This window comes from Hydra vulgaris, chromosome 01 (assembly GCF_038396675.1).
Source record: "Hydra vulgaris chromosome 01, alternate assembly HydraT2T_AEP".
Classification (NCBI taxonomy): Eukaryota; Metazoa; Cnidaria; class Hydrozoa; order Anthoathecata; family Hydridae; genus Hydra; species Hydra vulgaris.
In genome coordinates, this window is record NC_088920.1 from 47,259,260 (window position 1) to 47,273,435 (window position 14,176).

Consider the following 14,176-nt stretch of genomic DNA (forward strand, 5'->3'; position numbering starts at 1 on the left):
ACAGTTTTTTACAAAATCAATAAAAAGTTGGCAATAAAGCATAATTAAAAACATAGTTCTTCAAATTTCTGCCAAGAGATTCACATTTAAAGTTTAGTGAACAAGTTTTTTCATCAGAAATTTAAAGAAATGTTTGCAAAAACTGAAAAATCAAAATCGAAAATCAAATGTCGATCGACACGAGTTGTGCCACCATGCTACATTGGATCGGGAAGCTTGCAGAAAATATCATTTCTGATAAACTGGTACAATTGATCACTGACAGAGATGAATTTATACGATTTTAAATTTTCTCTTTTTAAATATTTGAGCATTCGCACATTTTCTTCTTCACAGATTTGTCTAACATAATGAATAGTTTTCTTTTTTTTATCAAATTTAACACGAACAAAATCCTTCAATTCAGTGCATCAAAGTCAAAGTTCAGGTCTGATGATTCAACTATCTATTTAGAAGATATTATTTCAAGATCATTTTCTTTGTCATCACTTTCAAGCGGTGGTAGGCAATAAATATTATCAGAATCATCGGAAAGTTCCATTGGTTCATCGGCTTCAACTGCTGCATTTGTAGCATTTTTTTTTCTTATTACTTTATATAAGTCTCAATTCTTCCTCAAACTCGTCATCGGGTTCTTCAAACTGAAGTCTTATAGCAGCATGTTTTGTTTTAGGTTTTCTTGTGGTCTTTTTTGGATCTTTCTGAACCGTGGAAACTTTTTTTTTTCTGTTTGTTTTGTTTTGTTTTTTCTTTTGCCAAACAAATCTCATTTCGAACAGGAGTGTCTGTCAAAATCCAGTTTAAAATCCAGCGGCAGCTGATACATATTTATGTCTATCAAAAATTCAACAAAATTAAATCCAGTATTATTACTATATCTTGATAAAATAATTTACCTTTTTATTTTTTATTATTAATTTTATTTATCTAGCAAATGGAAATATTTTTTCTTCGTGCAATGAATGCATTTCAATAGTTATTCTAATGTAATTAAATACAACAAAGTATACATGTATCATAATTTTAGTATGGGACACCTTGATCCTCAGATCAACAAGCCCCGTGTAAGAGAGATCAAGGAACCCCTATAGGTATACATCATGTAATAATGGCTGTGTCTCGCTGATAAATAACATTCAACGGCCAAATCATACCTTAAAATATACGTCGATAAAATACCTAGTGACTGCAGTTGATATTTTACAAATATTTAACATAGTAATAAAAATATATGAATAATTCTCATGTTTATCAAATTTACCTTTTATCGTGAAAATCAAACTTTTATTTCTTAAAAATCGTAAAATCGATTTTTTGACAAAACAACAACGAAAATAATTAGCCGGAAGTATATACTGATGGTAACTTATGACGTCACGCAGATATAATTATAAATAGATGATGTAGCGCTTAAAGATCAAGCTGCCCCACAGATCAAAGAGCCCCCAACTCCCCTACGATTTAGTTTAAATAGCAAGTTAATTCACTGGTAGTCATTTGGCTACCGTGGGCGCTAAAAGGGTAAAAAAAACACTTGATAAGAATAATAAAACTTTGTTATTTCTAAATAAATAAGTTATTATTATTTGATTAAAATAAATATTTCAAAAAATAATAATAGCTTTTTTAAAATTTAATTATACTCTAAATTTAATTATACTATTTAAAAATTTTTTTAAATTTTAAAGTGTACTGAGCATAATAACATGTTTACAGCATTTATGTTAAAATACAAATAAGCCTTTGTTTATAATACTTAATACAATTATGAATAAAATGGAATTCTATTTATAGTTAATCTAGATTAACAAAAAAAAAATGTAAATACAATTACTAGCAAATATAAGGGTTATTTAACCTTTAAATTCTAATATTTTAATAGTAAAGAGAAGGTAAAAACTAAAGGAAAACTTTTGGAACTTTTGGCAGCTTGTTGAAATATAATGTGTTAAATAAAAAATAATAAAAATCAGAATAATAAAAACTCTATTGATTACCGATAATTGGTTATTGATTATTGATCATAGGTAAAATTTAAAGAAGTTAGTGTTATTTCTGAAAGTTGTTCTACGTATAGTTAAAATTAAGTAGTTAAAAAAGCCAATAAGTATAAGAATATTTTACTATGAATGTAAATTGTATTAAAGTCATTACGTATACGAGCCTAAAGTATTAATTAACATTAATTAAAGGTATTGTAAGCATAGTTGAATTGAGTTTATAATTTGGTCAACTGCATTTTTTACTTAAGTTTTACTTTAGACTTTACACATTCAACGTTGAAAACAACTTGATAATCGTCCAACCAAAACAAATAACCTAAATGGTTAAAACTAACAAATATTAAATAAAAAATATTTGACCTTGGTTACAACTCAAGAAACTCAAAGAAAACGAAACTGTATTTTCAAGTTAGTTTTCTTTATTAGTATTTTTGCACTTTTTTATTTACCTCTAACCTTGAATTATTACAATATTTTAGTACTATGTTTTTTTATACCTAATGATAAGAGTTGATATAAAATTTTATTTAATAGCTATTTTGCGCAGCATAATTTTGCTTTAATGTTAGTTTTAATGTTTATTTTTTACCAAACAAACTGTTACTAGGTTACTAGGTAAGTTTTGTTTTATAACTGCTTTTATAAAGCTACACAGTTAAATCAATTTACGGCGCCAAAGTGTTTCAGACAGCCTCAATTTTTACTAAGCCGGTCATAACTATTTATGACCGGCTTAGTAAAAATTGAGGCTTGTTTTAAAACTATTGAGAACTTGTTATAAAACGGTCATAACTAGTTATGACCGTTTTATAACAAGTTATGTTACAAAAACTTAACAAAAATATTAGGATTTTTTTTTTGAAAAAGTATTTATTTTTGATTAATTTAATCTTTTAATTAATTTAATCTATCAATTAAATCTGTTATTTTCTACATGAAAAAAGTTATTTGTTATAGATGTCAGTTGTACTTTGACACCTTTTATGACTAATTATAAAAATTAGTTAAAAAAAAAATGAAATCATTTTCTTAGTTTCAATTTGATGCAATTAATCAAGACCTTCTCTGTTGAAGCTTGCCGACCCTTCTTGTCATCCTTTTGAACCAAATGAACCAAAAGTTTTGAATCAGTCGTGCTTGATTTCATTTGGTGAGTTGGATTTCTTATCAACATGTTCGTCCATTCAGTTTAGAGAACCTTTATAGCAATGAGAACTTGCTAAATCCGAAATAATTAGTTAAAGCCGCCATTATACTTATTAATGAATAAAAGTCATTTTTCTAAACATCAACATAGATTGATACATTAATTGCTTCAGCCTTGAAAGTGCAAAATAATGATTGAGACATATCTTTTTTAAATACGGCAATTTACATTAATAATTCTTTAAGAAATTTTGCAAAGCCAACACTATCTGGGCATGTTTTTTGATTTCTGTATAACATTCAGAATTTCTAGGTATGTTATTGCCTGAAAAATAAAAGTACTTTTTATCTCTGATGACTAGAAGTGATTTTGTGTTATACAGCTGATTAACAAATATTCTGTTTCTTTATTGTACTTTTATTTGTTGATTAACTATGGAAGTCTTCTCACCTTTTCTGTATTGAACATTTATTTTATTAAACTATCTCATTAAGTTTTCTTTAATTGATCCTTTTATAAAGGTTTATAAGTTTCTTTTGCTTTCTTTTTTCTATTCCAGGATGTTTGACAATAAGAACGATTTTTAGCATATATTGAATTTCTAGAGTCAGTTCCTTTGAATTAGTCATAAATTGTATTTTGTGCTATTCCTTTATTTTTTAAATACGGTTTAACATTATTTAATACTAAGATTGTTTTATATATATATATATTTAATACTTTTTTTTAACGCCAAGTGCTCAACAACATCTGACAATGCTGCTTTTACCTGTAGTTGATGAATTGTTACATGTTATACAGTATATTTTCAAAGTATTATTTTTTTATAGAATTATATAATGTTTATCTAAATATTTTTAAATTTAATAAATATAATTTAGTTTGCATAATGGTGTCATCAATTTTATCATTGGCTTCTCATTTCTACACAAATTACACTTAAAGTTATTTTGTTAAATTTAGTAACAGTGTTTTTGCACACACTATGACAGCAGTTATGCTTGATTGCTACTCAGCCAGAAATCAAGAGTTCCTTTTAAACAATTAACGGAGTTTACTGTTACAACTTCAATTTGAAGCAAACTTCAAGTATTTCCAATTCTGTTAAAAAGGATATGTTTCCTTAAAAGATGTTCAGCAAATTCTTTGTAGTATTTAAGCGACGCTCTTTTAAACAGTTTTTAACAATTTTTTTTTCATTTTCAACTGTTTACCTTGTCAATACCGTGAACAATATTGTATAATGCTAACAAATCCCATCTTTTTATTTTCTCCGTTAGAGTTCATCCTAGCTTTTGATTTAATTTTCAATTGCCATAGTTACTTGATTTTTCCATTTGAGAATCTAAATCATAAAGTTGTATACCATTATTGAAAAGTGGATTATTTTTATTAGTGGAGCCATAATTGCAATGCATTTGTTTATGTTGAATTTCAGCAAACAGTCTTGAGTCTATTCAAATATTTTTTTCAAGTCATTCTGGATTTCTTTACACACAAGTCTTATTTTACTATTGATAAAATTTTTGTATCATCAGCATATAATTTTAAAGCAGTTTTTGGAAATTATTAACGCAGACAACAATAAGTAATTGTCCTATAACTGAACCCTGAAGCACATTACTAAAAACATACGCCCAACTAATGTCACCCTTAACTACTCTCTGCTTCCTATTTCTGAGACAAGGTGCAATCCATTTTAGTACTAATTTATCAACAACATAAGCTTTTAATTTTAGCAACAAACATCAAACAAGAACAACATCAAGAAAAGTATGAGTATTATTAACAGAAATAGGAGTATTATTTTCTTCAAGACTCTGTTCAAAACATGATTATAATTGATTTCGTAAGAAGATAGAACAAAAAAAATTGAAGCATAACTGTTAACTCTTTTACCACTAACTGATTGTTAATATATTTTATATAGCAATATTTCGTACAGTTGTACACAGTCAATTAAATAGATTGAGCAAATTTAAACAATTAAATATATTTAAACAATTAAATAAATTTAAACAATTAAATAAATTGCGCAAATTTTTTCATAATTTTCTTTTTTGTAAACAAATTTATTGACAGAAAATAGAAAGTAGAAGTTTTATTTTGTTTTTAAAAAAGTAATTGAAAAATATTATCAAATGTCCAAGAACAACCTCTGTACCTATTGTACATACATTTCCGGATTCAGTTATAAAAATCAAATCCAATATATTAACTGCCACTTCATGTAATGATTTGGAAAGTTGGAGCTTTTAAATGCTAGTTTAAAAAAGTGTCATTTAATGTGTTACTAAAGATATGTTCAATCCTTGAATTGTTATTAATAGAATATACATTTTCATTAGACCAATTTATTGAGGTAAAACTAAATCTCCCATAATGAAACATCTTTGAACCCTCATTTACTACATAATTTTTAGCTACTTTCAAGACTAAATTAAAATCAGCCATGTTAATAAATTCACTAAACCTATATAGAATTTGTCTTTAACTAAGAACACCAAAACCCAGACATTTTTAATTTTGCTTAGACTAAATCAAGTATTGCTGAGCTTATATAAATCAATCAAATTTTTTTCATAAAGACATCCACGACGTTGTCTTTGACCATCACATCTATCTCTGTATATTTTATACCCCCCTGAATTTTGACTAATGAGACACTTTTGAACAAAGTTTTGGTAACTCTAATTAGATATTTTGTATTGACAACAGCCATAAGTTCATTAAACTTATTTTTCAAAAAAGTTGCATTTAGGATAATTGTATTTTTTAAAAACATGTTGTTTTCTATGTTTTGATACTTTTGATAACTCTTAATCTCTATTATATGTTTTTTTTTTTGAATTTTTGGATTTGACTTCCGTAATTTCATATCGAAAGGGTGATTTGCAATTCAATTCTGAATTTAATTTATTTCTCTCTTGTCTAAATTGATAATGAAATTGGCTTTCTGCTTTAGTTAAATCTGGGTTTATACATACTGATTTAAAAACCTCGCTATTTCTCAAGTTTGTGACTATTAAAACTAAATAGATTTCGAAGACTCGGTTCACTAATTTCTATAAGGTTAAAATCAGATTTTGTTAAATCAGTTTTATTAATGAAAGATAAAACAACATTAATTGCAAGTTCATCTTCTGTTTGTTTTCTTTCAAGAACTACTCCTTTTTTTGACTCAGATACGCAGAAAATGATAGTCAAATTTTTTTTACTATATATATATAGACCAATAATTTAGTTTAAAAATATATGTTTTTTTGTTACACCTCAAAAACATTTGTTTAGTGGTATTGAAAATCATGAAAATTGTTATTTTTTCTAGTTAATGTTATGTTTATATATATATATACATATATATATATATATATATATATATATATATATATATATATATATATATATATATATATATATATATATATATATATATATATATATATATATATATATATATATATATATATATGTTATGTAAATTTTGGTAGTGTATTTTACAAATAGAGTGCTCAATGTTCTTAAAGAACAGAGCAATAATAAATTAGTAAAAAAATTTTATCTAACTTTTATCTTCTACTTTAAGTTTCACTAGGAATGGTGAAACTTAAAGTAGAAGAACTCTTCCTGATGATCTAGCAATGGTGAAACTTAAAGTAGAAGATAAAAGTTAGATAAGTGTTTTTTACTAATTTATATATATATATATATATATATATATATATATATATATATATATATATATATATATCAAATAAATTAATAATCACTGTGTATGTATATAAACACACGGACCCCTTGCTTGTTCCTAAAACATGCCTGAGGGGGCAAACAACTTCATTCACCCTCATTCACCCTCATGAATGAGGGGGCAATTAACTTCTGCCTAAAAGTATAAGCAGTAGTTGACTGTGATCACTGGAATGTCAGAATGTTACCAATATTTAAAAAACTGCTATTTATTTATACCAAAAAATCAAAATGAGTAAGGGTAAATAAAAAGATAAATGTATATTTTAAATTTTATATCAAAAAAAAAAATTGACAATCTAATTAAGTTATCAAATTTATCTCTTTATCTTTTTTTGTATCACACCAAGGCCATCATTAAATTTACTTTTTGAAATTGTACTAGATTTTTGTTTTGGTGATCTAACTATAGATCGAACTTTGTCTACGGTGAGCAATCTGTTCTGTTATTCAGTTTCATTGGAATATCTATGAATATACATCAAACCTATAGACCGTTCTGAATGGTCATTTACAAAAATCAAAGTTTCAGCATACTTTTGAAAACTTTAGAAGCATGGCTGAGTATGCCGATAGTTTGGTGGAAGTGAGAGCCAGTCTTTAACTCGTTGCTTATCAAGCCCAATCATGTCAAAAATTAGGTAAGAAAAATTGTTAACTTAAACAGACAAAGGCGGTGGTTTTTTACCAATACTTGTATCTATTTTATAAATTTTCTTAATATCAACTTTTCATTTGTTCTCAGGCTTATAGTAGTCAGAGCTAGGCATTTCATATGACAGCTAGACGTATCAAATGACAGAGTTGCTGATGCAATTTTTGCCTTCTCCTCTGATGCTAACTCATCATATAGCTAAGCTATAGGTATCATGGTTGATTCCAAATACCAACAATGCTTATACTGAGACTCTAATACAGCATCAACAGCTATTGGGTTTGTACATTGTAGAGATGCATTTGATGTATTGTCTTGTAGAGATGCGTTTGATGTATGGCCGTACGATCAAGAAACGGAGCTTAAATAACATCCTCAGGTTGTAGATACCATTTTGCATAAAAGCAAACAATAACTTCTGATATAAGCTTTATTTCAGTTTTCAGCCAATCATTTTCTTGAACTAACACAAGTTGATTAGATAGAACTTGAAGCTTTAGATAATAAATTGCTTTTCCAAAAAATCTTGCATGATAAATAGCACCAGTTTTTCTTACTTTATATGTGAAAGGGTATAAATAAGTGACAACTAGTTCTGCAAGCTCACTTCTATAATCTCTTATAATGCCTGGTTTACCAACATAAGCTCTGAAAAATGTCAATGACTTATTAGCAGCCTTTTTTAAAAGAGAGCTTTTAACCTTATTCCAATCAAGTCGCAACAGTTGATCTGGATTATAATTTTAAAATTAGGTTCTTCAAAAATATTTTTTAACTTTTTGAAAAAAGGGTTAGCAGGCCCATTAGTTATGTCATTGATCACTGATTTCCAAAAATGAAGCATTCTTTATTCAGTCAGGTGATGTCTATAGGCTATTTGCAGAAGATACTTATCTAGTTCTTTAGATATTCTGGAAACTCATCTTTTATTGGTCCCAGTATTAGATGACGTTGTATCAAAACATATTCCTCTAGTTTTTGACGTAAGTTAATACTCCTTAATTAAATTCGTTACACCTATAAACCAGTCACCAGTGGATGGTACTAGCGGAGGTATACCAAGTTGGTAAGTCTCTCCATTAATGTTAACTAACAACCATTCTATCACTCTTTAATACTTTTTCTTTGTTTAGCTCAAACAAGGTCTTGCCATCAAAATGAATTAAACATGGATATGGAGATGTATCAATGGCTACCTTAATATCCTCTTTTGTAATGATGGACATTTTTTCATTTATCTTTTTTTATTTTTCAATAAGTACTAATCTGGCTGCTTTTAACTTCTTTAAGATCGACACCTGATTGGTATAGAATTGCTTTTGTTACCTTCTGTAAAAAATTTGGCTATATATCACAAGCTGTAGCAGTAAGTGAAATATTACCCGCATAGATATCTTTTGGAATTTTTGAAGTTACTGTATCTAGGTTTTCAGAGACTTCTATGTGATACCAATCACTTGGATCAAAATTACATTCGATTGAAGAGTCTTCGCTTAAAATTGTGTCCATAAGCTTACTGTTGGGTATATCATCTCCCAAACTTATATGCTGTGAACAATTTTTCTTCCTGATACTTTCTTTTGCCTAATTTACAAAAAAGTTATAGTTTTAGCTTTTAATTTCAGAAAAAAAAGGCAAAAAATAACAGAGGTTAAACTAGTGATAAATTATTCAACTAAAAGTATTGACTACCTTTTTTATACTTAATATCCTCTGAACCAATAGCAAACTTTCTTTCACCTTCTTAATCTTCCAGAAATTTTAAATCTTCTATCTTGTCTTTTAGTGATCCTTTTTTATCTTTACTGATCATGTTTTTAAAATTAGAATTACCCACCCAAAAAAGTTTTTTAATATTGATCTCAAACTCATTTTGTTTAGTCAAATCACATATAGTTCTTCTATTTGCATTTTTTTTTCAAGTTGGAATAGGACTTATGCAAGTTAAAATATTTTTTAACTAAACTTAAACCAGTTAACACATCAAAGCCTGCTTTAATCCAAGGTCTCTTTGTTTTAGACAAAATACATTGACAACAACCATCTGAACATCTTAAAAAATATTTTTTATGGGTACAAGCAATAATATTCGATATTGGCGCAGGTTTGAATTGTTGATTTTATATTAAATGTTAAAGAACATCTAAGCCTGTTGGAAGCTGTACATCTAAACAGAAAGATTTAGAAAATTTTAAATAAATATTTTAGTGACCAGTAATTTAATGATTATACTATTAATAAAAACGTTTCTACCTGATATAGCTGGTTTTGCTTCTTTTATAATAAAAAGTTTCTTTTTCTTCGACCTAAGTTATGTTTCACTCATTTTTATTATGTTTATTGTATGTACTAATCTAAAACTATTAGAAAAATCAAAATGAGAAACTATCGTAAGTTGCACCAAAATATAAATACATAAAAACAGGAATAACTGAAAAATTTCAAAAAATTACCAATTTTCATGATTTTCACTACCAAACAAAGATTTTCGAGGGGTAACAAAAAAACCATATATTTTTAAACTAAAATATAGGTCTATATATATAAAATAAAAAAAATTTGAACAAAAAAAAAATTACCCCTCCCTCAAGATGCCCGAAAATGACCAGTTTTCGGTCATTTTCCCCCTAAATTATTGGCTTTTATACCCGATAGAGCTCAAACTTTTTGAGGCTCATTTTTTGAGGCTCATTTTTTATATATTTGCCCCAAATTTAGGGAGTATGGTTTTTTAGATTTGAAAATTTACTTTTTTTGAATACCTCTAATATATATACATATATTACAGCAATTAGTTTTCTGGGTTTAAACAAAAATTGAAGTATTTCCCTGAAGACAATCCGGTTAAAATAAATGTAGTGTTTTTTATTTTAATTTTGTACTTTAAAAAACGTATTCAAATTTAGTACCGTGTAAATTAAATTAAAAAAATGACTTTAAATAAATTATAAAAGAAATTTGTTTAAATAAGTAATTGACAAAATAAGTTTAGAAACATTTGTTTATAACTTTTAATTTCAAACAGCTCAAACGTTTATATTTAATTGAAAACTATTTGACGAACATCAAGCTTAATTACATAGAATAAGAATTAATTAAGAATAACAATAAATCAAATAAGAATAACAATAAAGCAAAAGTGTAAATCAGTTTACAGGCTTTGGATGCGGCGAGCAAACCATAACTAAAGTTGTTTTTTTTGAAGACACCGAAAGCACACTTAAAACTATATATGCATATATATTTTTTAATAATGATTTTTTATAATAAATATATTAAATAACCATTTATTCCAACATTCTTCTTCTCAATCGAAACCGAATAAATAAATTTTTATTTGAGTATATTTCCAATATTAATTTAATCTTTTATTATTATTGCTTTTTTGTATCACAATATTAATAAAACTATTATTACTTTTATTTTATACTATCTTTTTTTAACTTTATCACTATTATAACTTATCTTTGTTTTAGAAGCCTTATTAATATTATTTATAATGGTAGTGATTCCACTGTAATAATAATTTTATGGTTATTGTCATAATTTTTGCAATTGTTATGTTTATTTTTATAATTACTGTCATAGTTATAAATTTTACTATAATTATTTTTACCATTGTTATCATTAGTTATAATTTAGTATCATTGTATCATTAGTTATAATTTTTATTAAATTTATGACATTATAGTTATAATTTCTAATATTTTTTTATTCATATTATTATTTTTATCATTATTGTTATTATTAATATTACCATTCTTTATTAGTGCTTTATTTTCTTTTCTTGGCTTATCTCTTGTTTTTTTTTTTTTTTTTATGTTTTTACGTTAGTTTTCTTTGTTTATTGTTTTCTTTTTTTTTTTTCTTTTTTTTCTATATTTTAAATTCTTTCTATGTTTTATTTGCTAGTTTTTTTATTTTTAGATGTCGCTCCATTGAATACTTTTTAACTAACGAGTGACACCTAACCTTATTTATATGAGTTTATGATATATTATTGTAAAATTTTCATATTATTGGTTAAATAAATGGTCAGAAAAAATGAAAATAAAAATACCACTGTTTAATTTAAAAAACATTTCTATAAACTAAATGTGCTCAAAAAGCGGCAGAGTTTAAGTTTCGATTAAAACTTATGCATAAAAATTAGAAAATTTTTATGAAAAATAAAACTAGAGTTATTATGGCTAAATAAAATACTTATATGTATTTAATGTACTTAAAAGTAAAATTTAATTTCTATTATAAGATTTTTTTTACATTATTATACTTTATTATTATATTTTATTATATTTATAAAGTGGTAAATGCATATGAAAGCCATTGAGTTCCCAGAGTATAAAGTTAATAAAAACCTGAGAAGTTTAAATTGTTTTGATAAATTAAAATGGGTGTTTAGTTTTAAAGTGTAGACGACACCCTACCTTTTTTATGTTTTAGGTGCTTGATAGAAAGGATTGTTATAGATATGTTTTACTAACTACCAGTTTTTTCTTGATACACTTAGACGAATAAATCAATGTGTCAATTTATTTAATATGTGTGTTTATATGTTATAAGAGCATATATATATATATATATATATATATATATATATATATATATATATATATATATATATATATATATATATATATATATATATATACATATATATATATATATATATATATATATATATATATATATGTATATATATATATATATATATATATATATATATATATATATATATATATATATATATATATATATATATATATATATATATTAGGGTGCATCAAACGCCCCAAGGTTTTTAAATGTCCTTGTACCCATTTTAAAAAGTTTCCTTTTGGGCCAAAATGGTATAATATAAAATATTTCTTACTTATATTAACATTTAGGGGGTCCTCCAGTCATTTGAAAAATTCACATTTACCTATCATAGACTATAAACTGTTATTAATTTCTTCAAAGGTTTTTCATGTTTAAGTTTGAAATAAATAATGTTAATTTAGTTTAATAATACTATGTCTTTGATTATTATATCCTTGCTGTCTGCATTTGACTGAATTAAATATTTTTGGACTTCCTTATGAGAGAAAAATATGGAATTTTTTCCTATTATTTTGAATGTATCAGTTGGTAAGCAACTATCTTTTTAAATTGCATAATAAAATTTTTACATATTTACTAATTTTTATCATTTTTTATAGCATGAGTGAAAATAGGGAAATTTAGTAGCATTAATTATCTTCTCATTATTATTTACCAACTTACTTTTAATGGCTAATGGTACCTGTGGTGGTTTTTTTGACCTTCGAATAACACTACTTACCTTAACTGTAACTTACCTGTTTTTTCAGTAGTATGACCTGTAATGGCATCACCTTCCAGTTTACAATTCAAAGGTACAAGGAAGTCCCTTGCAATATTTGGTTTAGGTGAAGCTATTTCGCCTAAAGATGCAGTGGTCACTGGTGCCCGCCTACCAACCAGGCGTCAAGTACTCCGTTACATGATGTACCACACAAATGTTCCAAATAAAATCACTAATGTAAACCGTTCTCAATGGGAAGCAGCAAGAATAGTATAGAACCAACTAGTAGTATTTTATGGCAAAGCAAATATTCCAATGGTTTCAGAACTCAAAGCTTGTGAACGCATCATACAACTGCTAAAGGAAAATGCTAAACTCAGGGCAATACCAAAGGAACGCAGGTAAAATGCATCAGTTGTAAAGAGGATAAATCCTATGGAAGCTTCACTTTGTGAAACTTTTCCGCTCTGGCCAGCTGATGTAAAAAAGCGTATTGCGAATGCTGAAAATATAGAGCTGCAACTTTTGGATCAAAAGATAGCATATTAGATAAAAAGATTCAACGAAGTAATGTGCAAAAGCAATTGGCACAGAGAAGAGCTGTTAAAGAGAAGCAAAGAGCAGATGAAGAAGGAGAAGAAAAAGAAACTCGAAGCCTATTAGATACAGATATTAGCGATGAAGGTGAATGTTACATGAATTTTGATACTCCGAAGACAAGCAAAAGATGCCATTACCGTTCCTGACACACTGGGACATCTGCATTTATTTCTCATGATATATTGAAACGACCCAAACTTGTTGCTTTAGCAACACGCTTAAATATGTCTGCAACTCAATAAGCAACATTTACAGCAGCTTTGATTGAAGAGCCACAAGGCAACAGTTCTAATGTGTCTACTTCTTATGCTACTGCAGACAGATCCCGGAGAAATGTTGTTCAGCAATTGGCAGTTGACTATAAAGAACAATAGGTTGCACCAGACTTGACAACTCTTCATTGGGATTCAAAATTGATGACTTCTTTAACTAATAAGAACGCGTCTGAAAAACGGTTTTGTGCAGTGGTTGGAAATGCAAAAAGTTTGAAGCTACTTGGCGTTCCAATATATCCATCTGGCGAAGAAAGCTCAGGCAACAAAAAATAGCTAATCTAACACTTGATATGTTAAATTCCTGGCATTGTACAGAATCAATTGTCAACATGGCATTTGACACAACCGCCTCAAACACATGCTACGTTTCTGCAGCATGTGTGACAATCCAACAAAGACTTGGTAAAGCCTTGCTATGGTCTGGCTGTCGCCATTATATTG

General features: G+C 26.9%; 1 protein-coding gene across 5 annotated transcripts in view; it reads left to right on the forward strand.

Annotated features, from left to right (window-relative positions):
• The window catches only part of LOC136075389 (uncharacterized), a 58,953-nt gene that overhangs the window by 20,887 nt on the left and 23,890 nt on the right, over window positions 1-14,176 (forward strand). For 2 of the 5 annotated variants that reach the window (XM_065788393.1, XM_065788394.1), the window contains exon 2: window positions 2,263-2,411. The exons of 1 other annotated variant lie outside the window; for it this stretch is intronic. Coding sequence is in view for 1 of the 4 variants with exons in the window: in XM_065788390.1 (XP_065644462.1) it covers window positions 3,907-3,963 (57 nt within the window). In the remaining 3 variants the exon portion in view is untranslated. Of the gene's footprint in view, window positions 1-1,879; window positions 2,028-2,262; window positions 2,412-3,817; window positions 3,964-14,176 lie in introns of those variants that run through there. 2 more of the 5 variants (XM_065788392.1, XM_065788390.1) reach the window with 2 other exon arrangements.